Below are 26,776 nucleotides of genomic sequence, written 5' to 3'. Positions count from 1 at the left end.
TATTCTATGATGGGGGAATTACAGATGAGGTTTAAGAGAAATTAATCAAATCAGGTTCTATACATTACATGTTTTACTATATATTTCCTTTTAATTACGAACTTTAGCATATATTAGAGAAGGCAATGGCACCCCACTCCAGTACTCTTGCCTAGAAAATCCCATGGACAGAGGAGCCTGTGGGCTGCAGTCCATGGGGTCGCTAAGAGTCGGACACGACTGAGCGACTTCACTTTCACTTTTCACTTTCATGCATTGGAGAAGGAAATGGCAACTCGCTCCAGTGTTCTTGCCTGGAGAATCCCAGGGACAGTGAAGCCTGATTGGCTGCTGTCTATGGGGTCGCACAGAGTCAGACACGACTGAAGTGACTTAGCAGTAGCAGCAGCAGCAGCAGTAGCAGCAAGAATATATGAAAATGTACAATTTAAAACTAATCAAATGCTGATACACCAACATCCAGGTTAAGAAATAAACTCTTACCACATCTCTGGTGTGCTCCTTCCCAGTGTTCTCTTTGGGAGACAAAATCTCAGCTCTCTCATCTCCCAAGAAGTGACCACTATTCTGAATTGAGTTCATCAATCCCTTGTTGTATTACTAGCAGGAATAGTGGACATTCTTGACTTGTTCTTAAGTATAAATACCTCTATTGTCTCCCCATTAAACAAGATACTGGCTTTAGGATTAGGGTATGCAAGTACAATTCATCATTTTATGAAAGTATCCTTCAGTGTCTATTGAGTATTTTAATCATGAGTGACTACTGAATTTTGTCAGAGGCTTTTTCAGTATCTATGAAAAAAATCATATGCTTTATTTTCTTAGACTTATTAACATGGTATATGACGATAAGTTTTCTAATATTAAACCAACTTTGCATTCCTGGAATACACCTTACTTGGTGGGTTTGTTTTTCATAGCATGGTGTTGGATATGCTTTTGTAATTGGGCCATGAACACTTAAGAGGAGTGTGTATTCTCTCTTCTCAGAGTGTGGTGTTTGATATGTAAACCGTAAGATTTACCCTACTAATTATGTTGTTTAGATCTCCATCTCCTTACTAATTTTTTGCCCACTTTATTTGCTTTATATTGAATAGAGGAGCCTGGTGGGCTACATACAGTCCAAAGAGTCGCAAAGAGTTGGACATGACAATGTAAGTGTGCACACACACACCATATGACTTAGCAATTCCACAACTAGGCATATACCCAAGAGAAATGAAAACATATATAGACAAAAGCTCACAAATGTTTGCAGCAGCATTATTTATAATAGCAAAAAAGTGCAAACAAGTAAATTACCATCAACAGACAAATGGATATGTAAAATGTGGTGTATTTTCAATAGAATATTTTATTCAGTCATAGAAAGGAATGAAATACTACTCATACATGTTCATCAGGAATGAATCTTGAAAACATTATGCTCAGTGAAAGAGGCCAGTCACAAAGACTACATATTATATAATTTCATTCATATGAAATGGCTGAAGAGGACATCTGTAGAGATAGGAATTAGGTGATCAGTTGGTTGTCTAGGGCTGAGGGATACAGCAATGGTAGCTAAAGGGCATGGGGTTTCTTTCTGAAATGAAGAAGTGTTCTTAAGTTGACTGTGGTGATGGTGTACATGTCTGTGGATCTACTGAAAAACCACCGAACTGCACACTTTAAATGGATGAAATATATGGTAATGTGAACTATAGCTCAAAAAAGCTGTTTTTTAGAAAAGCCCTTAGTCCTTCATTTTTGACTGGCTTCTCTTGCACACTCTCTTACACTACTGACATCTGCTGGTTATTTTTTAAAAATACATGTTAAAACAATCAATGTCTAATTTTATAAAGAAGCAAACACTGAGACAATGCAAAGAGAAAATTTGAGGATATTTCTATCCTTTTAAAAATACCATCCCAAATATGATCAGGTTCTCTGAAATAGCTATTTATCCCTGGAAAAAATAGGATTTTTGAATTAAACATATGTAAAAGGCATTTGGACATTTTTGAGATAATCAAGGAAATGGGAATAGGGATTTGCTGTTAGATGACAGTGAAGAATTATTGATAATTTTTCTAGTTGTGATTACTGTTGTCCAGTTTTATTAAGTTCTTATTTTCTAGGTATATATATATATTTTATTTTCTAGGTATACACACACAGAAGTGTTTTAGGAATTAAATGACTCAATATTAGGGATATGCTTTAAAGACACTACAACAGAAAACAGATAGTAAAAGTAAATATGGCAAAATATCGGTAATTCTCAAAGCTGAGGGATGGATAAATGGCGGGGGGTGGCGGGGGGGAGGGAGACTTTTCCCTGTCTTTGAGGGTATATTTGAGGTTTAAAAAAAAAGAGGGCTGTTACACTTTGAGACTAAAGGACATATAAACCATTATGAATTCTTCTAAAGACAAGGTAGAAAATAAAGAGAGGTAACAATTAACAAGGAGTTTGCAAATTATAGGCAACAAAAAATGTTTAAGCCTGTTAAAATAAAAGAAGGGATTTCTTCAAATCTTACCCATATTATACTATGGGTATTACATGTCAGCAATAATATATGACATTCATACTCAGAACTGTTCAAATACAGGCAGGAATCCTTTTAAAAGCATGGATTTTATAGCACCACACTGAAATCACTTTTACGTCGTTGAAATACTCACCCTTTGAGACTTGGCTCCTTTAAAGAGAGAGGAGTACACCTTCTTCTTCGGCTTGGCAGCTCTGAAGATAGGTCTTCTACCTTGTTTTCAAATTTAGCAGCAGTATTTGAAAGAAAACTGGTATTTGTCAAGTCTTGTAGCACTCTAACACCTGAAAGGAGTATGTTTTCAAAAATATTTTTAATAGTATAGAATATTGAAATATATATAGGGTATTTACTGGTTTATAAATGATTGGTATCAAATGTTTCAATTTAATCAAGTTATAACTTTGAATTTTATAAAAGTAGCACTGAAATTATCTGTAAATCAGCTTTTTTTCCCTAACAATAATGAGAGGAAGAGACTTACTATTTAAAACAAACTATCAAAGTAGCACCCTGTAATATTTTTACACTAAAATCATTTAGGGGGACAGAAATTCTTTGATTCAATTCGATGTCAGTGGCTGCTCACACTACGAAAGGCAACATGAGACACAGGTGAATGACAGCTCACCAGTCTCTACAATGTCCTGGAACTCAAGACCTTTGTACTTCTTTGGCATCAGTATTCCTTTTACCTGGAATAGTCTTATCCATAAAAATCCTAGTGTTCTACATAAATCTATTGAAATGTTACACTTCTGGTAGAAAACTTTAATTGACATGGGAATTGTCCAACATAGCAACATTTCCAATAACAAAGTGAAAGTTGCTCAGTCGTGTCCAACTCTTTGTGACCCCATGGACTATACAATCCATGGAATTCTCCAGGCCAGAATACTGGAGTGGGTAGCCTTTCCCTTCTCCAGGGGATCTTCCCAACCCAAGGATCAAACCCAGGTCTCCCACACTGCGGACAGATTCTTTACCAGCTGAGCCACAAGGGAAGCCCAAGAATACTGGAGTGGGTAGCCTTATCCCTTCTCCAGATTTTCCTAACCCAGAAATCAAACTAGGGTCTCCTGCATTGCAGGCAGATTCTTTACAAAATGAGCTATCAGGGAAGTCCTTAATAACAAAAAAAATGTTAATGTTAAGAGGAAAAAGTGAGGTAAGTAATGTTATATATAGTATGATTTCAAATATGTATTTTAAAATGCATAGATTCAAGTCTGCATGCATATAGCAAAATGTTGACTGCAGTTCTTCTGGGTGGTTTTTCCTATTTTCTGATTCTCTACTTTCAATTTTCTGCAATGAGCATTATTTTAATAACTGGAGAAAATAAGAAACACTAAACCTAAAAATCCTCTCTATCCTTTTAGCTCCTAAAGTGCGATGTATTTGATGATGCTTCTGCAGGTTTCTCTAGCCAAAACTATTCCCCATCATTACATCCCTTCATGTGTTTTTATTAAAGCATTTGCCATGTTTAAACACTGTACTTTTCCATACATGGATGAGGAAAGGGAGCTGGTATTCTTAATTTTTAATCCCCTAAAACACTTTTTTTTTTTTTTGGCTTTACCCAGTGCCATGCAAGATAGGTCCCGGACTGGACATGAAACCTGTGCACCCTGCAGTGCATCTGTGGAATCTTAACCACCAGATCACCAGTAAAGTCCCTAGAATAATGTTTTGATCATACGAAATGTATGCTGTTGGAGATGGTCCTGTCCTTAAGAAATTTGCAATTGTCTTTGGTAAAATCAAACTAGGGCAGTTCATTATTGTTGTTGTTCAGTGGCTAAGTTGTGTTCAATTCTTTATGACTCCATGGATTGCAGCATACCAGGCTCCTCAGTCCTCCATTATCTCCTGGAGTTTGCTCAACTGGCTCAGATGGTAAAGAATCTGCCTGCAGTGCAGGAGACTGGGGTTCAATCTCTGGGTTGGGAAGATTCCCTGCAGAAGGAAACGGTAACCCACTCCAATATTCCTGCCTGGAGAATTCCATGCACAGAGGAGGCTGGTGCGCTATAGTCCATGGGGTTGGACACGACTGAGTGACTAACATATAGCAGGTATATATATATATATATCCACTGAGTTGATGATGGTGTCTAACCATCTTATCCTCTGCTTCCACATTTAAAACACTCAATTTCCTTCAAAAATATGAAAAAGGAAATCATCTGCCCAATGTCATCATCAGACAACTTTGTGCTAAAGGCCAAAATACATGAATGTCCAAGCCACTCTCATTGTTACCTTAAAGTATTAAGCTTTCTTTAAATTCCTCCATATTGCTTCTACAGATCAGGCTACATAGTTATACATTATTTTAAAATTCCATAAAAATCAGTTATAATAGGAAATGCTTTACTGGCTAAATGAATATATGTATCATTTAAGACTTTGTCACTTCGGGTATGGACCCACCTATTTCTGATCTTTGTGTTCTCTGGTCGACTTTAAATTTCATGTCTTTCATCTTCTCATGTACCTCATCACTTACTTGAAAGATGGGTGAGCTCTCTGGGGCAAAATTTTCTTTCAGATTTTTATTAGAAGAAATACTCAAAGGCACTGAACCCTCAAGAACACTGTTACAGGAAGAATCTTGTCTGCTAGGTGAATACCGTTGAGATAAAGATATCAACATTTTTGTGTAAAAGTCTGGTTTGACAGTTTCCACATTTTCCAACTTTTTTCCCTTAACAGTGTACTCAGGTTCAACTGACACTTCCTGAATGGTGTTGGATATCCTCTCCATTAGTTCATGACTATCCCGAGAAGGATCTTCGAAGGTCTTCCTTTTCTTTGATTTGGATGTCATCTTATTTACTTTTTTGACCTGGCACTCTCCTTCCTTCATCACCTCCACAAAGTGGCTCTCTCTCTTTCTATTCAGAGTTTTAGTGCTTAGCTTCGAGCTCCTATGTGATTCCATTTGGTTTCCAGTGTCAGAATCTGCCTCATCAGTAATATGTTTTAAACCTGGTTCTAAGACAGACATCTGTGAAGAACCTGTCAACTGCAAAACAGGCATGTTGTCACTTTTTGCCAAAATGTTCTTTGCCTTGTCTGATTCTTTCCCATGCTTTTTAATTGGTTTATAAGGATTTGAAATTTCATCACAATTTTCTTTCTCATCACTGTTGATTTCCATATAGTATCCACTAATAACAGCTTGGCCTTCAGGTCTTTGTTTATTTATTTTAAAATCAAGATTTTTTGTATAGCTTTCTTGGCCATGCACATCTTTATCATTATCCTCATATATCTGGCACATTTCAGAAATAATATCTGTCTTCCGATTTACTTTCTGCTTCTGCTTAAGGTTCTTATTTATTTTTGATTCATTCTGCTGAGTAGGTTGCTTATCAGTGACACACTTTGTCAACTCCAATGTATTCTGGGTCTTATAATCATATAAATGTCCATCATCTTTGGTGGAAAGATAAATTGTCTGAAATTCTTGTGTGACTTTTAGGTTTTCAGAAATGGTTTCTTCATTATTTGGGGTTAGGGAGAAGTCACCTTTTTCTGGGCCACATATACCTTTATTGTTAAATTCATTTTTTCTGTTCATTTCCAAAATTATTTCTGTCTTCCGACTTACTTTCTGCCTGGGTCTCTTATTTATTTTTGATTCCTTTTGCTTCCCAGTATCACTAACACACTTTTTCACCCCTAAAAGGTTTTGAGTCTCATAATCACATAGGTTCCTATTAACTCCGGGGGAAGAGTCAACTATCTGAAACTCATTTGTGTCTTCCAGGTTTTCAGGGATGATTTCCGTATCTTTTTGGATTAGAGAAAGTAAGTTACCTTTTTCTGGGTCATGCCTGCCTTTGTCGTCACTCTTATATATTTGGTTGACTTCAGAAATGATTTTTGTCTTCCGACATACCTTTTGCCTAAGCTTCTTATCTGTTTTTGATTCATTCTGACAAGCAGGTTGTATATCATGAACATACATTTTCACCCCCAAAACATTCTGAGTGTCATAATCATATAGGTCTCTATTGTCTTTGGAAGAAAGACTGGGTGTTTGAAACTCACGTGTATCCACTAGGTTTTCAGGGATTTCTTTACCCTTTTCTGGGCAATATTCACTTGTGTTATCTAAATGATTCACTGTGGAAATTATTTCTGTCTTCCGATTTACTTTCTGCCTAAGAGTCTTATTAATTCTTGTTTCATTTTGCTGCACAGGGTATGCATCGGTGATCTGCTTTTGCAAACCCAACACATTCTGGGTTTCACAATCACACAGGTTTCCATTATTGGCAGTGGAAAGAACAGATTTCTGAAACTCATTTGAAACATCTAGGTTTCTAGAGATGGTTTCTTTATCCTCTTGGGTTTGGAAGGAACAGTTACCTTTTTCTGGGCCTTGCACATCTTTAGTATTATCCCCAAGTATTTGGTTCATTTTAGAAATTATTTCTGTTTTCCGATTTATTTTCTGCCAAACCTTATTTATTTTTGACTCATTTTGCTGAGTGGGTTGTGTATCAGTGACATGCTTTTTCAAATCAAACATATTTTGGGTCTCATCATCACATAACTTTGGATTACCTTTGTTGGAAAGATAAGCTGTTTGAAATTCATTTGTGACACCTAGGTCTTCAGAGGTGGTTTCTTGAACCTTTTGGTTTGGGAATAAGTTATCTTTTTCTAACGTATGAATCACAAATGTCTCTCTAGAAGCTTTACTCTTCTTACAAGCTAGAGAACTCAGACACAAATCAAATTTACTATCCTGTGGGAATTTATCTGAACTTTGGGAGGAATATGTTTCCTCTTGCTCATCTGTTACATGAATTCTTTTCTTCTTTTTGTTACACTGCATACTTTGTTTGTCACCCTGATCAAAGCCATTAGGAAGGGTTATTTTCTTCAGCGTGTTCAACTGAGTCAACTGTTCAGTCCTGAAGATAAAATTTGGATCTCTTGAATCCCCTTCAACATCCAGGTCAACAGATGTTCTTTCTGGTCCACTTTCAATTTTTTCCTCAATATTTGCATCTGAACAATTTTTAAATTGTCTCTTTGATCTTTCTCTCTTTTTTTCAGAGCTTGGATCTTTCACTTTTCTGAAAGTTTTCATTCCACAATCATCTGGATTTTTCTTTCTTTTATTTTTAGTGCCTGTTGAAACTGTAATAATTTTGCTGACTTCACTAGCAGTTAAATCCATGTCATCATCATACACAGTTTTCTGCAACTCAAAGTCATTACCCTGAAGTGCATTCATGCCTTTTGTAGGAGGTTCACTTGCAGACTCAGATGAGGCAGGAAGGCACAATATGTTTCTCTGCATTGTATTTGTTTCATTAGTATAATCTTTTATCTCATTATTCCAATTTAATATTGGACTTGAAACCTGTTGTTGATCTAAATCTGTTACATAAGGAGTGTCTGCAGGATTATCTGACTCCCAAGATGAAACACGTTTTTTCCTTTTAGTCACATTACTAGGAGATGACTTCCCTTTATTGTGGCTAATCGCCTGGGCATTTTTCTTCTCACTTGTTAGAGAGCTCCTAGAACTTTGGTCTGAGTGGGAATGGTTTTCTGTAAAATAAAGAGAAACAAAATTCAGAAATAAGTAGTAACAAGTAATTTATTACTTTCAGAGAAACGATTTCTGGCAATGCATTCTGTTTAGATAACTTACATTATGAAGAATTTATGCTGATAAAAAATAAAGTAGAACTGACTGGAGTAGGCATATGTCAGATTTTACATTTCCATCAACAGAAAATATGTACTGGGAATTCACTCTGCCTTGGCCTCAAGTGTAGAGCAGAGAATAGCCAGCAGTAAAACCGTGAACATAAATGTAAGTTTCTAAGTGGGAGGAGGCCAGCAAATGAACCCAAATAACAGTGATAACTCTAATAAGGCTTACTGTTCAAATGTTCTTAGCAAGCAGCTAAAATTTATACAATTATATACACACACTCATATACATTTTTAGAATGGAAAATAATTCAAACTCCAAACTCAATATAGTTATGGTCCCATAGGCCAATCTGAAATTCTATGTCAAATATATAACCCAGACTACATCACAGGATTATTATTTTAAAAACCATAAAAATATGTGTCACCATTTTTTCTTGCTCAACCATTACCCAGGCTCAAGTTTCTGTTTTATCAGTACTGGTTATGATGTTGAAAAATTCACTACACCTATCTAAAGTCTCAATTTTCATATCTATGAAAAGGAAAGGATTTAACTAAATAACATACTTTTAATTCATAAGCTAAGATACCACAAAAAGCTCTTAGGCCAGCTCATTTGGAAATACTGTTTCCAAAGTAATAGTATTAGCCACTGTGGACCTCACATTTGTCAGCATTTACTTTTAAATTAAGTTTTTCACCAGAAATTTTAAATGGTATAAGTTAGTAAATCTGTAACATAAGAAATCTAACTTATTAACTGTTTATACATGATAGCCCTCAAGAAGAAAATCTGATGAATGTTAACTATTTAATACTGATACTCAAAATGACCTTTAAAAATACCTCACCTTTGGGAAGTATATCAACAACAGAAGAAACATGTTTTGAATCATTTACATTACAAACATTCTGATCATTTTCTTTAACAAATAGCAATCTTAGATTATTCTGAGTTGATACTGGTCTTGCTGATACCAGAGAGGGACTATCAGGTGGCGTCTTCGATATGGTGCTGTCATCACACTGTACTTTCTCTTTATCTTCATCATCATCGTCATTTGAAGTTAATGGAACCCTAAGGGCAAGTAAGAACGAATGGGCAATTTTGTATATTATAAGAATTATTTAGAAAATTACATGGATAGTTGTTTCTACACTCCATTTATTTAAGAGCCATCCACAAACACATCTTGGTACCATTTTGCATTCAATGAAGGCAATTATAGGAAGGAAACAGGTAGTTTCTAATAGAACAGAACTTGGAATAAAACAGGAATGCTTCTTATCCTCTTTTCTCCAATGGTTCCAAAAGGAGATAAATGATATAATCCCTGGTTGAGCTATTAGGATAATAATACTAATGAAATGAATAAAGTTCAAACATACTTACAAATATTCATGTATAATATTTATAATTTTCCTGTAATTAATTCTATGGAAAACCCCAAACTCTTCCTATACAATCATAGGTAAAGTTTTGTGTGCTATAAAATTCGCTGTTTCCAAAAGGTATCCATGTAAACTAAAGCCATATTCCTAGAGTAATTAAATCTATGGGGGGAAAAATACAGAAAGCTACAGAAATAATTCGACAAAATGAATTCAAAGAATAAAAAGTGTGTGTGTGTATGCATGCTACATCCCTTCAGTTGCATCTGACTCTTTGCAACCCTATGGACTGCAGCTTGCCAGGTTTCTCTGTCCATAGCATTCTCCAAGCAAAAATCCTGGGGTGGGTTGCCATGCCCTCCTCCAGATGCAGGGATCAAACCTGTGTCTCTTATGTCTCCAGCATTGACCGGCAGGTTCTTTACCACTAGCACCACCTGGGAAGCCTCAATTAGACAAAATGACTGTTTTGAATTCAAAGAATAAAGAGTAATAGACTCCAACGATAAAGATTTTGCCTTATATGCCAAATTATAGATATTTTAAAATTACTGATGATGATAAAATAAATAGAAAATATTTGTTAAATATTTAAAGGCAACTATTAATAGAATAACTATTGGGAGGAAATGTCTATACCACTTAAAGAAACAAGTTAGTAAAAATAAACAGAGGAGAGGTTCTGCTTCATGAAATGGCTAAATAGTTACTATTGAATCAACCGTATCAAACTATAAATTTGATACCATATAAAAGCTATAAATTCTAGAAGAAATATAAAAAACTACCCAAAGTCACTGGAGAGTCTATAAAAAGCAACTAGATACAGAAGAGAGGTTGGCACTTGGAAAAAGAACAAGTGTCCCAGTGTTTACAAACCTCAGTGCCACATTTTCTAAAAGTTAGAAATCTAGTTTTGTTAGTATTAGTTCAAGGTCAGAATTCAGGACAACTACAACTGCTGTAAAGTGTGTGTGATGAGAGAAATAACAGGACAAGCAGAGAGGGGAGTCTCGAATTTTGTGCAAATAGATATACATATATAAATTGGATTCATCCAAAGATACCACTAAGAGAGTAAAGAGGCAAGCCACAGGGTAAAAAACATTTGAAATGCAGAAAGGATTTACACATGGTGTATAGAAAGATTACAAACCTGTAAAAAAAAAAAAAAAACCTGATAGAAAGAAAATAAACATATAAACAGATGCTTAACTTCATTAATTATCAGGGAAATTAAAACTTCAGTGTAATACCTATAACACTTCCCACATGACTAAAATGAAAAAGATGGACAATAACAAGTGTTGTTGGAGACACGTAACAATAAAAATTCTCATATACTGCTGCTAGAAATATAAACTGGTATAATCCCTATAGAAAATTATTTAACAGATTATTCCAAAGCCAAATATATTAAACTCCAGCAATTCTAAATATATACCTAAAAAATGTATACATATATTAATCAAAAGGCAGAAACACAGCAGAATTACTTATAAGAAACCAAAACTATCAACAATAAAAAGAACCAGAAGGATGAAAACATTATGGAAAAATCATGCAATGGCACACTACACAGCAATAAGAAAGACTGATCTACAACTACACAGGACAATGTGAATGAATCTCACAGACACAATGCTGAGCTAAAGAAGTCGGAGACAAAAATCATACATCCTGTATGATTTCATTACATGAAATCCAAAGCTAGGCAAAATTAATTAATCTACAATGTAAAAAGTCAGTATAATATTTATCCTTGGGTGGGTAGTGAGTAGTGATTGGCAAAGGGCACAAGGATATCTGAGCTATTGGCAGTATTCTGTTTCTTGGTCTGAGTATTGGTTATACCATAGTGTTCACTGTGAACATTCACCATTCTCTAAAGATTTTTGCACTTTTAAAAAATATATATTATACTTCAAACAAAAGTTTACTTAAAAAAAATAAAAATTTTCTGGAGGGAAACACTTAACACTTAACACTTAATTCATAAATTTATATGAAATAATGCAAGTATAATAACAGTCAAATTTTCTTGAAAAAGAACTGTGCACCTACAAGACAATAAAATGTACCATTTAAAACCTAAATTAATTAAAATGTACAGGTGCAGTGTGGCACCAGTACAAAAAAGAGAGAACAATGGCACAAAGTGGAATGAATAAGAAAATGATACAATAGATATAAGCATTGTTTTTTTTTACTATGGTACAGATACCACTTCAATACATAGGTGCATTTACTTGTACACTTGAATAAATGCATTAAACCTGTAATTTATGTAACAGAAGAACACTGTTTAAAAGAGACAAAACCATTCTGATCAATGCTATTAACTCACTGAGTCATTTAAACTCTCTGGACCTCAATAACTGTCTTTAAAAGTGATAGGTTTGAAATAGGGTATTTACTAAGATAGTGGAAAGTGAAAGTATGTGTCACTCAGTCATGTCCAACTCTGTGATCCCATGGACTGTAGCCCTCCAGGTTCCTCTGTCCATGGAATTCTCCAGGCAAGGATACTAAGATTATAATCAAATTATTCAAGAAGTGGGAATTTTGGTCCGGTGAATAGTAAAGATGAAAGTTAAAGTCTGAGTAGTATGCAAGATAGTAAAGGTAGAAATAGTTATCAGATATATCCAACAAAACACATGAGGCCAGTGGTGACCTGGAGGAAAAGAAGGAACTGAAGAATAGCGGGATTCTATAGATGACCAAATACAACCTACTGAAGCGAGATACCGCAAACCATTTCATTTCTGCCTTAATAGGCAACCTGAACACTGTATGACACACAAAGACAATGACTGTTACATGAAAATCTAAGTGCTCTCAAACGCTGTAATTCAAACCCAGGTAACTCAAGGTGTACCTGTGCCACTTTCCTCTCCAGAAACTATGGGAAAGCTGAACATTATTATTTCAAAGTTTAAAACTGAATTCCATTAGATGATATCTTTAATTTCTTTCACTGGTACAATATTGATCAGTATGTCATTATTTATTTTTAAATGTTTTTCTGTTTCAAGGAAGCAGTCCAAATAAAAACTACTCAAAGTCCAATTCAGGCAGAAGTGTGCAAGTCAATATTTAAACAAGTTGTGAAGCAATTACCTTGCAAATGGAAGACGTGTCAATTTGCACTGCTGACTAACCCGTTTCTTCTTGCTACTTGGCAGTAGAAAGGGACTCTGATGGAACTATTTTTGAAAAGAACAAAGAAAATGAAAATGAATGAAATTTTTAATTTCATTAAATCATGTTTGTCATTTAAGTACCAAATTATACAAGGACATTAATAGTAATGGAACAATTCTTGGGTTCAGCCTTCAGTAGTTTAATGAGAATAATAAAATGATAAGGTTAAACACAGTTCATCCTTAATCATGCCATACAAAGATAATCATTGCTAGTATTTTGATATATAACCTCCCAAAGTTTATTCTATGCCTATGAATAAATCCACACGTGTATACCCATGCATACACCCATGTATACTCATGCATACACAATATTTCAACATATTCAGTTAATCCTTGAACAACATGGGGCTCTAGGGTCTACCTCTGCTTTTTTCCCTAGAGTTTTTCAACTGTGTCTATCTTCTAAAATAATACCAATTCTTCTCTAATTTGAAATACTACTTTTCTACTAATATCTTTTATGTTTTTGAGTCTGTTTAATCCTGTGTTCCACTGAGCTGTCTAGTCTTGTGTTACTTTTAATCAGAAGTTCATTTTTACACAAGAATTTTAATAACCAATTACATCAAATAACAGTCTACTGTTAGCCAATTAAAATTAGCATTATCTCCATTCCTTTGTAGAAAGTTTAAGATATGAATCTAACCTTGATGCTATGTAACTAATCTCAATTATCTTCAGTAATGTTAAAAAATATTACACTACTTAGCATAAATTCTACTTACCTCAGAAAGAGTGCTCATTTCAATTGCAGTTATCAAGTTATTGTTCATGAGTGCTTCTATTTCTATAAGCTTCTTATTCTGAAATAAAGACCTTTTTAATCACTTAAAATTTTGAGTTTACTATATTTTTATGAATACCATCAGTTGAAAAGACTTAAAAATATGGAGATCACATTGAGCTAAAAAGGTGTTACACTGTATAGTTCAAATAGACACAGACACATACATACAGACACACACATATATTTTGAATGCTTTTGAGCTATCAACTGTAAATCTTCCTCTTTTTTTAGCCATACCACATGGAATGTGGGATCTTAATTTTCTGACCAGGGATCAAACTCGCACCCCCTGCATTGGAAGTGTGGAGTCTTTACCACTGGACCACCAGGGAAGTCCCTTCTTACATTTTTCAATCTTCTCATAATAATACATCATGTGTCAAGTGACCATAGGCTGTCAGTTACAGGAATTTCACCTCCAATAAGTATAGTAAGTCTTTTTTCCATTTTAATTTCTACTCACTATGGAGTTAAGAGTTACAGTTGTAACCTAGCTGAACACTGGCTCTTACTGCCCTATCTGTGGACAGAGCTGGAATTCGGAAGGAAAAGCAACGACTACAATCTTCATTCTACTGATACTTGGCTTGTAGCCAGTGGAAAGTTGCCATTGAGGGAACACACTGAAGAGAACTTCCCTCCTTTCAATTCACTGGAGAAAACATACCAATCTTCTTCTTCTTTTTAAAATTTTTTAAAAATGTATTTAACTGAAGGATAATTGCTTTACATACTCCATTGATCCAATCTTCTTAAAATATATTAATGTATCAAGTTTTGCTTAAGATAAGCAATCAAATGTTGATCAAGGTATTATACTAGTTTGCAGAGCAGCAAGTACACATTCAGAATGTAGATTCAAGACACCTATTTCATTACCCATTAACAGTTTGTCCATTAATATAGCACAATCTTTCAATAACTTTTTTACACTAATTGCATATTTAAAAAACATTTTTGGAGCTTCTATAATAATACAGTTTCAGAATTCAAACACAATATAGTTTCCATACCAAATTATTTAGCTTTAGACGAAGAAATGTGTTCTCAAAATTCAGTTTATCCACTTCTTTTTGCAATAGCATCTTTTCAGTTGTAATCATGCGAGAATTCTCTCTCTCTTTACTAAGAGCTAGAGCTAATGCCCTGTTGTTATGCTTTAAAGAAATTTTGAAAATAGAAGAATTGTCTGTAAAAAAAAAAAATTGTAAGAGTTAATACTGAAATTCTTAATACGTTTTCATATTTCGTAGTAAAACTATTTTGAACAAAACTGATTTCACTTTGTAAATTTTAGCTGAAGGTAGAAGAGAATGACAACACAAATGTAGTTTTGAAAAAAAATGTACCCAGAGTTTGGAACTGAAGAAATAAAAGCTAGATGCAAGATGAATAAAAGTTGAGAGAAATGCAGAATGTTTGTGAATAGAGAGTCAGGAATAAGAGGACTCTAGTATAGACACAGTGCTGTGTGTGCTGTGCTTAGTTGTTCAGTCGTGTCCAACTCTTTTTGACCCCATGGACTGTATGTAGCTCACCAGGCTCCTCTGTCCGTGAGGATTCTCCAGGAAAGAATACTGGAGTAGGTGGCTATGCCCTTCTCTAGGGAATCTTCCCAACCCATGTATCGAACCCAGGTCTCCCGCACTGCAGACAGATTCTTTACTGACTAAGCCACCAGGAAGCCCAAGACTCCTAGAATGGGTAGCCTATCCCATCTTCAGGGGAACTTCCTGACCCAGGAATTGAACCGGGGTCTCCTGCATTGCAGGCAGATTCTTTACCAGCTGAGTTACCAGGGAAGCCCACAGACACAGTATTCCAGCATTCCAGATAATTAGATCAGTCACAAAATCTAAGTTTTGTTACTTGTTGCTCTATCCTATCTTTGATGAGGAGGCAGGATAGAGAAGCTGTAACTAAAGATGTCCCAGAGAAATTAGGGGATCTGTGAAATTAGGCCAATCTGTGAAAATTTTAGTCAGTTTCTGTGGCTCCAGAACTCAACACATTAATGCTCCCAAAGTTCATTTTTCAAAACCTCTAGTGAAAGGGAGCCATACTTGCGGTAATGTTGGACAGATTATCTAAACCCTGTGGGACCTTCTAGCCCTACCTCAAATATTCTCTTATTTCTATGAATCTATTGCAATCTATACTTGATCCCTTCTCTTTACAAGCACTATGTAAATATAATTTAATTCAGAATGCTTTCCTGTTTTTAGCAAAGAAATTTAATTGTGAATTCCTTAGTAAAGCTCACCTTACACAGTGTTCCCTTAGTACACCTAAAGCATAATTATATTTTCACAATTTTGATTTACATGCCACTATTCTCAGACGGTAAAGCATCTGTCTGCAATGCAGGAGACCTGGGTTCGATCCCCAGGTCCCTTGGAGAAGGAAATGGCAGCCCACTCCAGTATTCTTGCCTGGAAAATCCCATGGAAGAGGAGCCTGGTAGGCTACTGTCCGTGGGGTCGCAAAGATTCAGACACAACTAAGCAATTTCACTTTCACTTTCATTCAATAACATATCTCACTGATGACAGACACCTTTGACAAATCAAAGGGTGATAAGACTAGAACCAGTTCAGGACTTGTAGAAGCGAAAGGATAATAACATTTTGCTGTTACATTCCTTGAACTCAGTGTATTCCTTCATAACAGTGGGTGTGCAGTGGTCCTGTCAAAGAGAACAGGAAACTGCCACTACAGAAAGTGGTTTGATACAAAGGATGGTCCTAGAGATCCTGGAAGGATCAAAACTATGAGTTAAAGATACTCAGGAGGCTTGGCTATTTCACAAGGCACAATTACCTTCTACATGTGCTACAGTAGCAGGAATCCTCCCCCAATTAGGCTAAAATGAAGATGAATCATTGAGATAATTTTCTGAAGTAATGCAAATTTATTCTGGGGAACTTTCCTCACCTTCTTTTTTTGCCTTCCAACATCTTAGCTCCAGAATCCATGAAACCCCATCTCCAAAGTGCTCAGTGCCCTCATGATGAGCTTTGGTTATATAAAATCACCCACTACAGCACACTATATAGTCCAGCCACCCCTGGATTACCCATCATCCAAATGCTACAACCTATCAGGACAATCCATCACTCTTTTCAAGTTCTTTTTCAGAAATGTCACTTTGGCATTTTCTTTGCGGTGTAGGAGGTAGCTGCCTTGGGCCACCCATCCCCCAGCCTCACTGCTGAAAATTCAGCTGTCATGACTGACAGTAAATCATCATAAGCACCCCCAAATAAAAGGAGTTGAAAAAAGTAAAAATATGAGTATACTTTAAGACAAATGACACTTACTTATTATTTTTGTTTTTATTTTTGAAGCAAGAGAAACATTCAACTTAGTAGTCTTTGAAATTCTTCTGTCTTTCACATGTTTCTTAATTCCTGAAGGAAAAATTGAACTAGTTTCCATTGCTGAGTACTCCATCACTGAAGTAAAAAAAGAAAGGAAGCAGAAAATCATAGTATTAATTAATAAAGGGAAAAACAGCAACTGATAAATACACTCTAAGAAGTAAATTATGACTTAAATACTACACTGTACATAAAGTGAAAGTGAAGTCACTCAGTGGTGTCCGACTCTTTGTGACCCCGTGGACTGTAGCCTACCACACTCCTCTGTCTAGGCAAGTACTGGATTTTCCAGGCAAGAGTACTGGAGTGGGTTGCCATGCGTAAGTATCTGCAGAACCCTTCATATAAAATCTGAAAGTATGAATGTAATTAAAAAATGGTTTAAAAGTAGAATCCTAAAAAGGTAAATGACTTTGTATTTTCACTCAAACCTATATCATTATGTCTGCCTGCCAGGAGCTAAGGTAGGCACTGGGTACAGAAAACAGGATCAGGCTGCACAGGAATGCAGAGTTATAGAACGTAGGCATAGACTATACTGTGACACAAAGTAAGAAGTGTAACCTTGGACTTATGAACAGAAGAGATATACCTAAACCTATGGGGACTGTTCCCACTTCATCCTCAGATATGCATTCCATTTTCTGCAGCCTTTACAGCAAAACTCCTTTTTTTTTAAAAAAAAAAAAAAAAGTATCTATAGTCAGTTTCTAATTTTCTTGTAACTCTACTTCACTCAGGCTTTCACTCTATTCCAACAAAATGACTTTTGTCAAGGTTTCTAATGACCTTCATACTGCTAACCTAATGGTCAGTTCTCAATCCTCATCTAATTTGACTTAACAGCAGCATTAAATGTGGTTAATTTATCCTTGCTCCTCAAAAATGGTATTTTGTTGGCTACCAGAACACCACAAACTCCTGCTATTTTTTTCCCCTCTAGCTAACTAGTTGCTTCTTCTTAGTCTCTTTTATAGATACCTAAGCTATAATAGGTTCTCTTCTTGGATTTCTTTATCTACCCTCACTCTTCCAGTGAATTCATAGTCACGGTTTAAAATACCACCTAGATGTAAGAACTTCAAAATTTATGTCCTCTGTCTGGAACTCCTTCCTAAACTTCCCTGGATTCATATCATTATCTACTCCACAACTCCACTTGGATAACTAAAACAGGATATCAAACTTGGCCTGCCCAAGCATGCCCCACTCAGAGCTTCAACTCTGTCCTTCCAGTTGCTTGGTCAAAAATCCCCCACATCCCAATCTACCTTCACAATTCATTTAGACTCTGACTACTTTTAAGTATCTCCACTGCTATCAACCTAGATTCAGGTACTAACATGTCTCACCTGAATTATTTCAATAGCTTCTTTCCAACCCTACTTCCACTCCTGCCCTCAGTACAGTTTATTAATCTATAGAATCTAAAACTCTTCACCATCTACTCTTCTTCCCATTTCTATAATTTAAACTCCTCTTTTTCTCCCCCTTGTCCATTCTTCTCAAGCCACAGTGGGCACCAAGATCTAACTGCTACTAGTATATGCCTGGTATTCTTCAGCTTCATGTCTCTGTATTGAAGTACCCATTCTAGGGTGACCTACCATACAGAGACTGAGGTACAGTCATTCCTTGGTACCTGCAGAGTACTTGTTCTAGGACCCCACAGATACCAAAATCCATTATGCTCAAGTTCCTTATATAAAATGGCATAACGTTTACATATGACCTACATTAATCCTTCCGTATAGTTTATATTAGCTTTATATTACTCATAATACCTAATACACTGTAAATCGTAGTATGAAAGAAAGAAAATGAAAGTGAAGTCATTCAGTCATGTCCGACTCTTTTCGACCCCATAGACTGTAGCCTACCAGGCTCCTCCATCCATGGGATTTTCCAGGCAAGAGTATTGGAGTGGGGTGTCATTTCCTTCTCCAGAGGATCTACCTGACCCAGGGATCGAACTTGAGTCTCCTGCATTGTAGGCAGACGCTTTACCATCTGAGCCACCAGGGAAGCCCTAAATCGTAGTTCAATTTCAGTTCAGTAGCTCAGTCATCTCCGACTCTTTGCGGCCCCATGAATCGCAGCACGCCAGGCCTCCCTGTCCATCACCATCTCCCGGGGTTCACTCAAACTCACATCTATCAAGTTGATGATGCCATCCAGCCATCTCATCCTCTGTTGTCCCCTTTTCCTCCTGCCCCCAATCCCTCCCAGCATCAGAGTTTTTCCAATGGGTCAACTCTTCGCATGAGGTGGCCAAAGTACTGGAGTTTCAGCTTTAGCATCATTCCTTCCAAAGAAATCCCAGGGCTGATCTCCTTTAGGATGGACTGGTTGGATCTCCTTGCAGTCCAAAGGACTCTCAAGAGTCTTCTCCAACACCACAGTTCAAAAGCATCACTTCTTCGGCACTCAGCTTTCTTCACAGTCCAAGTCTCACATCATACGTGACCACTGGAAAAACCATAGCCTTGACTAGATGGACCTTAGTGAGCAAAGTAATGTCTCTGCTTTTCAATATGCTATTTAGGTTGGTCATAACTTTCCTTTCAAGGAGTAAGCATCTTTTAATTTCATGGCTGCAATCACCATCTGCCGCGATTTTGGAGCCCCCCCAAAATAAAGTCTGACACTGTTTCCACTGTTTCCCTATCTATTTCCCATGAAGTGATGGGACCAGATGCCATGATCTTCATTTTCTGAATGTTGAGCTTTAAGCCAAGTTTTTCACTCTCCTCTTTCACTCTCATCAAGAGGGTTTTTAAATCCTCTTCACTTTCTGCCATAAGAGTGGTATCATCTGCATACCTGAGGTTATTGATATTTCTCCCGGAAATCTTGATTCCAGCTGGTGCTTCTTCCAGCTCAGTGTTTCTCATGATGTACTCTGCATAGAAGTTAAATAAGCAGGGAGACAATATACAGCCTTGATGTACTGCTTTTCCTATTTGGAACCAGTCTGTTGTTCCATGTCCAGTTCTAACTGTTGCTTCCTGACCTGCATATAGGTTTCTCAAGAGGCAGGTCAGGTGGCCTGGTATTCCCATCTCTGTCAGAATTTTCCACACACAATTTATTGTGATCCACACAGTCAAAGGCTTTGGCATAGTCAATAAAGCAGAAATAGAAGTTTTTTTTTGAACTCTCTTGCTTTTTCGATGATCCAATGGATGTTGGCAATTTGATCTCTGGTTCCTCTGCCTTTTCTAAAACCAGCTTGAACATCTGGAAGTTCACGGTTCACGTATTGCTGAAGCCTGGCCTGCAGAATTTTGAACATCACTTTACTAGCATGTGAGTGAGTGCAATTGTGCGGTAGTTTGAGCATTCTTTGGCATTGCCTTTCTTTGGGATTGGAATGAAAACTGACCTTTTCCAGTCCTGTGGCCACTGCTGAGTTTTCCAAATTTGCTGGCATATTGAGTGCAGCACTTTCACAGCATCATTTTTTAGGATCTGAAATAGCTCAACTGGAATGCCATCACCTCCACTAGCTTTGTTTGTAGTGATGCTTTCTAAGGCCCCCTTGGCTTCACATTCCAGGATGTCTGGCTCTAGGTGAGTGATCATACCATTGTGATTATCTTGGTCATGAAGCTCTTTTTTGTACAGTTCTTCTGTGTATTCTTGCCATCTCTTCTTAATATCTTCTGCTTCTGTTAGGTCCATACCATTTCTGTTCTTTATTGAGCCCATCTTTGCTTGAAATGTTCCCTTGGTATCTCTAATTTTCTTGAAGAGATCTCTAGTCTTTCCCATTTTGTTGTTTTCCTCTATTTCTTTGCATTGATCGCTTAGGAAGGCTTTCTTATCTCTTGCTATTCTTTGGAACTCTGCATTCAGATGTTTATATCTTTACTCCTTTGCTAAATCGTAGTAAGCACAATATAAATTTACATAGCATTTATATTTAAATCGTAGTAAGCACAATATAAATGCCATGTAAATAGTTGCTCCTTTGCCCTTGGATGTGGGGTATTTCCTCAAAGTCACTCCAGCACCAGTGCAGCTGCTGCTCCAGCGCCACTTCACATCCAAGGGCAAAGGAGAAGCCTCAGCAAGATGGTAGGAGGGGTGAAATCGCATTTAGAATCAAATCCCATACCCGCCAGAGATGCTTAGAGGGCTCAAACCTTATGTGCATCAGGACCCAGAGACCCCACAGAGACTGAGACAGAACTGTGTTTGAATGTCTCCTGAGGAGGTACGGGTCAGCAGTGGACTGCTGGAGGGGGAGGGGCTCTGGGTGCAGTAGACCTGGGTATGGCATAAGCCCTCTTGGAGGAGGTCACCATTAACCCCACCATAGAGCCACCAGAACTTACACAGGACTGGGGAAACAGACTCTTGGAGGGCACAAACAAAACCTTGTGTGCACCAGGACCCAGGAGAAAGGGGCAGTGACCTCACAAGATACTGACCCAGACTTGCCCATAAGTGTCCAGGAGTCTCAGGGGAGGTGTGGGTTGGTGGTGGCCTGCTGCAGGGCTGGGGGCACTGAGTGCAGCAGTGCGTGCATGGGACCTTTTGAAGGAGGTCAACATTATCTTCATTACCTCTACCATAGTTTGGCCTCAGGTCAAATAACAGGGAGGGAACACAGCCCAGTCCATCCATTGAAAATTGGATTAAAGATTTACTGAGCAAGGCCCCACAACATTAGAACAAGACCCAGTTTCCCCATCAGTCAGTCTCTCCCATCAGAAAGCTGCCATAAGCCTCTCATCCTTCTCCATCAGAGGGCAGACAGAATGAAAACCACAATCACAGAAAACTAAACAATCTGATCACATGCACCACAGCCTTGTCTAACTCAATGAAACTGTGAGCCATGCCATATAGGGCCACCCAAGATGGACGGGTTATGATGGAGAGTTCTGATAAAACGTGGTCCATTGGAGAAAGCAATGGCAAACCACTTCAGTATTCTTGCCTTGAGAATCCCATGAACAGTATGAAAAGGCAAAAAGATAGGACACTGAAAGATGAACTCCCCAGGTTGGTAGGTGCCCAATATGCTACTGGAGATCAGTGGAGAAATACTACCAGAAAGAATGAAGAGACAGAGCCAAAGCAAAAACAACACCCAGTGGTGGATGTGACTAGCGATGGAAGTAAAGTCTGATGCTGTAAAGAGCAATATTGCATAGGAACCTGGAATGTTAGGTCCAAGAATCAAGGCAAATTGGAAGTGGTCAAACATGAGATGGCAGGAGTGAACATTGAGATTTTAGGAATAAGTGAACTAAAATGGACTGGAATGGGTGAATTTAACTCAGATGACCATTATATCTACCACTGTGGGCAAGAATCCCTTAGAAGAAATGGAGTAGCCCTCATAGTCAACAAAATAGTACGAAATGCAGTCCTTAGATGCAATCTCAAAAACGACAGAATGATTTCTGTTCGTTTCCAAGGCAAACCATTCAATATGAAGTAATCCAAGTCTATGCCCCAACCAGTAATGCTGCAGAAGCTGAAGTTGAACGATTCTGTGATGACCTACAAGACCTAGAACTAACAGCAAAAAAAAAGATGTCCTTTTCATTACAGGGGACTGGAATGCAAGTAGGAAGTCAGAGATACGTGGAATAATAGGCAAATTTGGCCTTGGAGTACAGAATGAAGCAGGGCAAAGGCTAATAGAGTTTTGCCAAGAGAACACACTGGTCATAGCAAACACCCTCTTCCAACATAAGAGAAGACTTTACACATGGACATCACCAGATGGTCAACACCGAAATCAGATTGATTATATTCTTTGCAGCCAAAGATGGAGAAGCTCTATACAGTCAGCAAAAACAAGACTGGGAGCTTATTGTGGCTCAGATCATGAACTCCTTATTGCCAAATTCAGACTTAATTTGAAGAAAGAAGGGAGAATCACTAGACCATTCAGTTCAGTTCAGTTCAGTTCAGTCGCTCAGTCGTGTCCGACTCTTTGGAACCCCATGAACCAGAGCACGCCAGGCCTCCCTGTCCATCACCAACTCCCAGAGTTCACTCAGACTCATGTCCATTGAGTCAGTGATGCCATCCAGCCATCTCATCCTCTGTTGTCCCCTTCTCCTCCTGCCCCCAGTCCCTTCCAGCATCAGAGTCTTTTCCAATGAGTCAACTCTTCGCATGAGGTGGCCAAGTACTGGAGCTTCAGCTTTAGCATCATTCCTTCCAAAGAAATCCCAGGGCTGATCTCCTTCAGAATGGACTGACCATTCAGGTATGACCTAAATAAAATCCCTTATGATTATACAGTGCAAGTGACATATCAATTCAAGGGATTAGATCTGATAGAGTGCATGAAGAACTATGGACAGAGGTTCATGATATTGTACAGGAGGCAGTGATTGAGACCATCCCCAAGAAAAAGAAATGCAAAAAGGCAAAATGGTTGTCTGAGGAGGCCTTACAAATAGCCAAGAAAAGAAGAGACGTGAACGGCAAAGGCGAAAAGGAAAGATATACCCATCTGAATGCAGGGTTCCAAAGAATAGCAAGGAGAGATAAGAAAGCCTTCCTCAGTGATCAACGCAAAGAAATAGAGGAAAACAATAGAATGGGAAGGCCCAGGGATCTCTTCAAGAAAATTAGAGATACCAAGGGAACATTTCATGCAAAGTTGGGAACAATAAAGGACAAAAAAACAGTATGGGCCTAACAGAATCAGAAGATACTAAGAAGAGATGACAAGAATACACAGAAGAACTATACAAAAAAAGATCTTATGACCCAGATAATCACGATGGTATGATCACTCACCTAGAGCAAGACATCCTGGAGTCTGAAATCAAGTGGGCCTCACGAAGCATCACTACGAACAAAGCTAGTGGAGGTGATGGAATTCCAGCTGAGTTTTTTCAAATCCTAAAAGATGATGCTGTGAAAGTGCTGCACTCAATATGCCAGCAAATTTGGAAAACTCAGCGGTGGCTACAGGACTGGAAAAGGTCAGTTTTCATTCCAATCCCAAAGAAAGGCAATGCCAAAGAATGCTCAAACTACCGCACAATTGCACTCATCTCACAGGCTAGCAAAGTAATGCTCAAAATTCTCCAAGCCAGGCTTCACCAATACTTCATCCGAGAATTTCCAGATGTTCAAGCTGGATTTAGAAAAGCCAGAGGAAACAGAGATCACATTGCCAACATCTGTTAGGTCATGAAAAAAGCAAGAGAGTTCCAGAAAAACATCTATTTCTGCTTTATTGACCATACCAAAGCCTCTGACTGTGTGGATCACAACAGACTGTGGGAAATTCTTAAAGAGATCGGAAAACCAGACCACCTTACCTGCCTCCTGAGAAATGTGTATGCAGGTCAAGAAGCAACAATTAGAACCAGACATGGAACAACAGACTGGTTCAAACTGGGAAAGGAGTATGTCAAGACTGTATATTGTCACCCTACTTAACTTATATGCAAAGTACATCATGCTAAATGCCAGACTATGACGCACAAGCTGGAATTTAGATTGCATGGAGAAGTATCAATAACCTCAGATATGCAAATGACACCACCCTTACAGCAGAAAGCGAAGTTGAACTTAAGAGCCTCTTGATGAAAGTGCAAGAGGAGAGGGAAAACGTTAGTTTAAAACTCAACATTTAAAAACTAAGATCATAGCATCCGGTTGCATCACTTCATGGCAAATAGATGGGGAAACAATGGAAACCGTGAAAGACTATTTTTGGGCTCCAAAACACTGCCGATGGTGACTGCAGTCATGAAATTAAAAGACATTTGCTCCTTGGAAGAAAAGCTATGACCAATCTAGACAGCATATTAAAAAGCAGAGACATTACTTTGCTGACAAAGGTCCGTCTAGTTAAAGCTATGGTTTTTCCAGTAGTCATGTATGGATGTGAGAGTTCAACTACTAAAGAAAGCTGAGCGCCGAAGAATTAATGCTTTTGAGCTGTGGTGTTGGAGAAGTCCCTTGGACTGCAAGGCGATCAAACCAGTCAATCCTAAAGGAAATCAGTCCTTAATATTCATTGGAAGCACTGATGCTGAAGCTGAAGATCCAATACTTTGGCCTGCTGATGCAAAGAACTGACTCCTTGGAAAAGACCCTGATGCTGGAAAGACTGAAGTCAGGAAGAGAAGGGGAGTACAGAGGATGAGATGGTTGGATGTCATCACCGACTAGATAGACATGAGTTTGAGCAAGCTCCGGGAGTTGGTGATGGATAGTGAAGCCTGGCGTGCTGCACTCCATGGGGTCGCAAAGAATCGGACACCACTGAACGACTGAACTGAACTGAAATATTTGCTCAGCAATTGGTAAAATCAAACTTTGCTTTCAGGAACTTTCTGGAATTTCCCCCAATTTTTTCCATCACTGATTCAGTTAGTTGAATGAGCAGATTCAGAACCAGGATGGATCACTGACTGTATTAAAAATAGTGGTTAGATGGTTTCCAGTTCTGACATTTAGTGCCCCAGTCCTAATATTTCATAGCTATGTGATCCTAGCATCTCCAAGTCTCAATTTCCAGACTTAGACCATTATTTTAAAAATATAAATAAGGGCATCTCACTGTAGGCACTTAATGAGCCAATGCATATACAGTGCCTAGTACTGGACATAGCACACAGCTCTCACTAACATTACCTATGTATTATTTCTCTGGCTAGCATCTCGGCTATCTTTAAAGCAGAGCTACTCGGTTCCACACCCAATTCTCCCGAGTTTAATTCCTCATGTAGAAAAATCACAGTCCATACTGCCTAGCGAAATCCTACCTGTACGGCAAGACCCTACCCAGTTCAAGTTCTAAGCTCTTCCCAGTCTTCTATCACCCCTTCGCCTTCAGTCAGCCTCCCTTCTAAATCAGCGCTCCAAAGGAGAGGGCTCCTCCGAGAACCTGGGTAAGCAGTCTCTTAACAGTCATTCAGCCTATTTACTGTGAGCTCACAGTGAATCAGATATTGTTCTGAAAGCAGTATAGTCATAAGGACAGAAATCCCTTCCTGCCAGGAGCTGGCTTGTCGGCTCGCCTCCTCACAGAACCGAGCGCTCAATTCCCCAGGACACGAGGCAGCCACTCAGATACGACCCAGCGCCTTTCCCAAGAAGAAGCCCTTCGGCTACGAAGCTTAAGTCGCGGATCCGGCGACCGGAGTGGGCGGGGCCGCGGGCCGCGGGCGGCTAGGCAGACCAGAGACCGCGGAAGGCAGCGCACAGTGCTTCGGCTCGGGAAAGGAATGGATACCGCCAGACGGGAGGACCCACATCAAATGTCATAGGCCACTAACTTACCGCTTTTTCAGGGTCGGGGGAACCAGCACCCAGCTCCCAAAGCCCGGCGTTCGCGGCCAGGGCTTGGGTTTAAACTCCGTAACCGTTAGCGTTCGCCGCACCAGCCAATCAGGTCCTGAGAAGGAGGCGCAAAGCAGCTTGGTTACCAGGAAGTGGGACGTGAAAGAGGTGGGACCTCGTCGTGAGCGGCAGAAGGGGACGAGGCCAGGCAAGCCAGGGCCCACCCAGCATGGGTGCAAAGGGCTTCCTTAGACGTTGAGCTGGTACTGTTCGCTGTCTCCTAATGCGTTTAAGAAAAAGGAAACTCCCCTTTGACAAAACTAGGTTTCTCAATCAGATGTTTAAAAGGCTTGGCAGCCACCTGAAGCCTGTTGGAAAGTTTTCGTTGTTTCTGACGCTTCTGTAAAACTGCCTGCCCGCATTTTACCAGTTCTTCTGCATCTTTGCAGTATGATGCCAGCAGGGTTATTTAGTTTCCACTTAAAA

General features: G+C 38.4%; 1 protein-coding gene across 1 annotated transcript in view; it reads right to left on the bottom strand.

Annotated features, from left to right (window-relative positions):
- The window catches only part of SGO2 (shugoshin 2), a 28,150-nt gene extending 1,822 nt beyond the window's left edge, over positions 1–26,328 (bottom strand). The window contains exons 1-8 of the mRNA XM_068968069.1: positions 26,291–26,328; positions 16,955–17,089; positions 14,648–14,823; positions 13,573–13,650; positions 12,759–12,844; positions 9,095–9,321; positions 4,986–8,129; positions 2,680–2,830 (exon numbers count right to left, since the gene is read on the bottom strand). Of these exons, the coding sequence (XP_068824170.1) occupies positions 2,680–2,830; positions 4,986–8,129; positions 9,095–9,321; positions 12,759–12,844; positions 13,573–13,650; positions 14,648–14,823; positions 16,955–17,087 (3,995 nt within the window). The 5' untranslated portion in view covers positions 17,088–17,089; positions 26,291–26,328. The remainder of the gene's footprint in view (positions 1–2,679; positions 2,831–4,985; positions 8,130–9,094; positions 9,322–12,758; positions 12,845–13,572; positions 13,651–14,647; positions 14,824–16,954; positions 17,090–26,290) is intronic.
- Positions 26,329–26,776: the final 448 nt, after the last annotated feature.

This window comes from Capricornis sumatraensis, chromosome 3 (genome assembly GCF_032405125.1).
Source record: "Capricornis sumatraensis isolate serow.1 chromosome 3, serow.2, whole genome shotgun sequence".
NCBI classification, from domain to species: Eukaryota; Metazoa; Chordata; class Mammalia; order Artiodactyla; family Bovidae; genus Capricornis; species Capricornis sumatraensis.
Note: the sequence above shows the minus strand (reverse complement) of the source record. Positions and strands in the feature narration are given on the sequence as shown.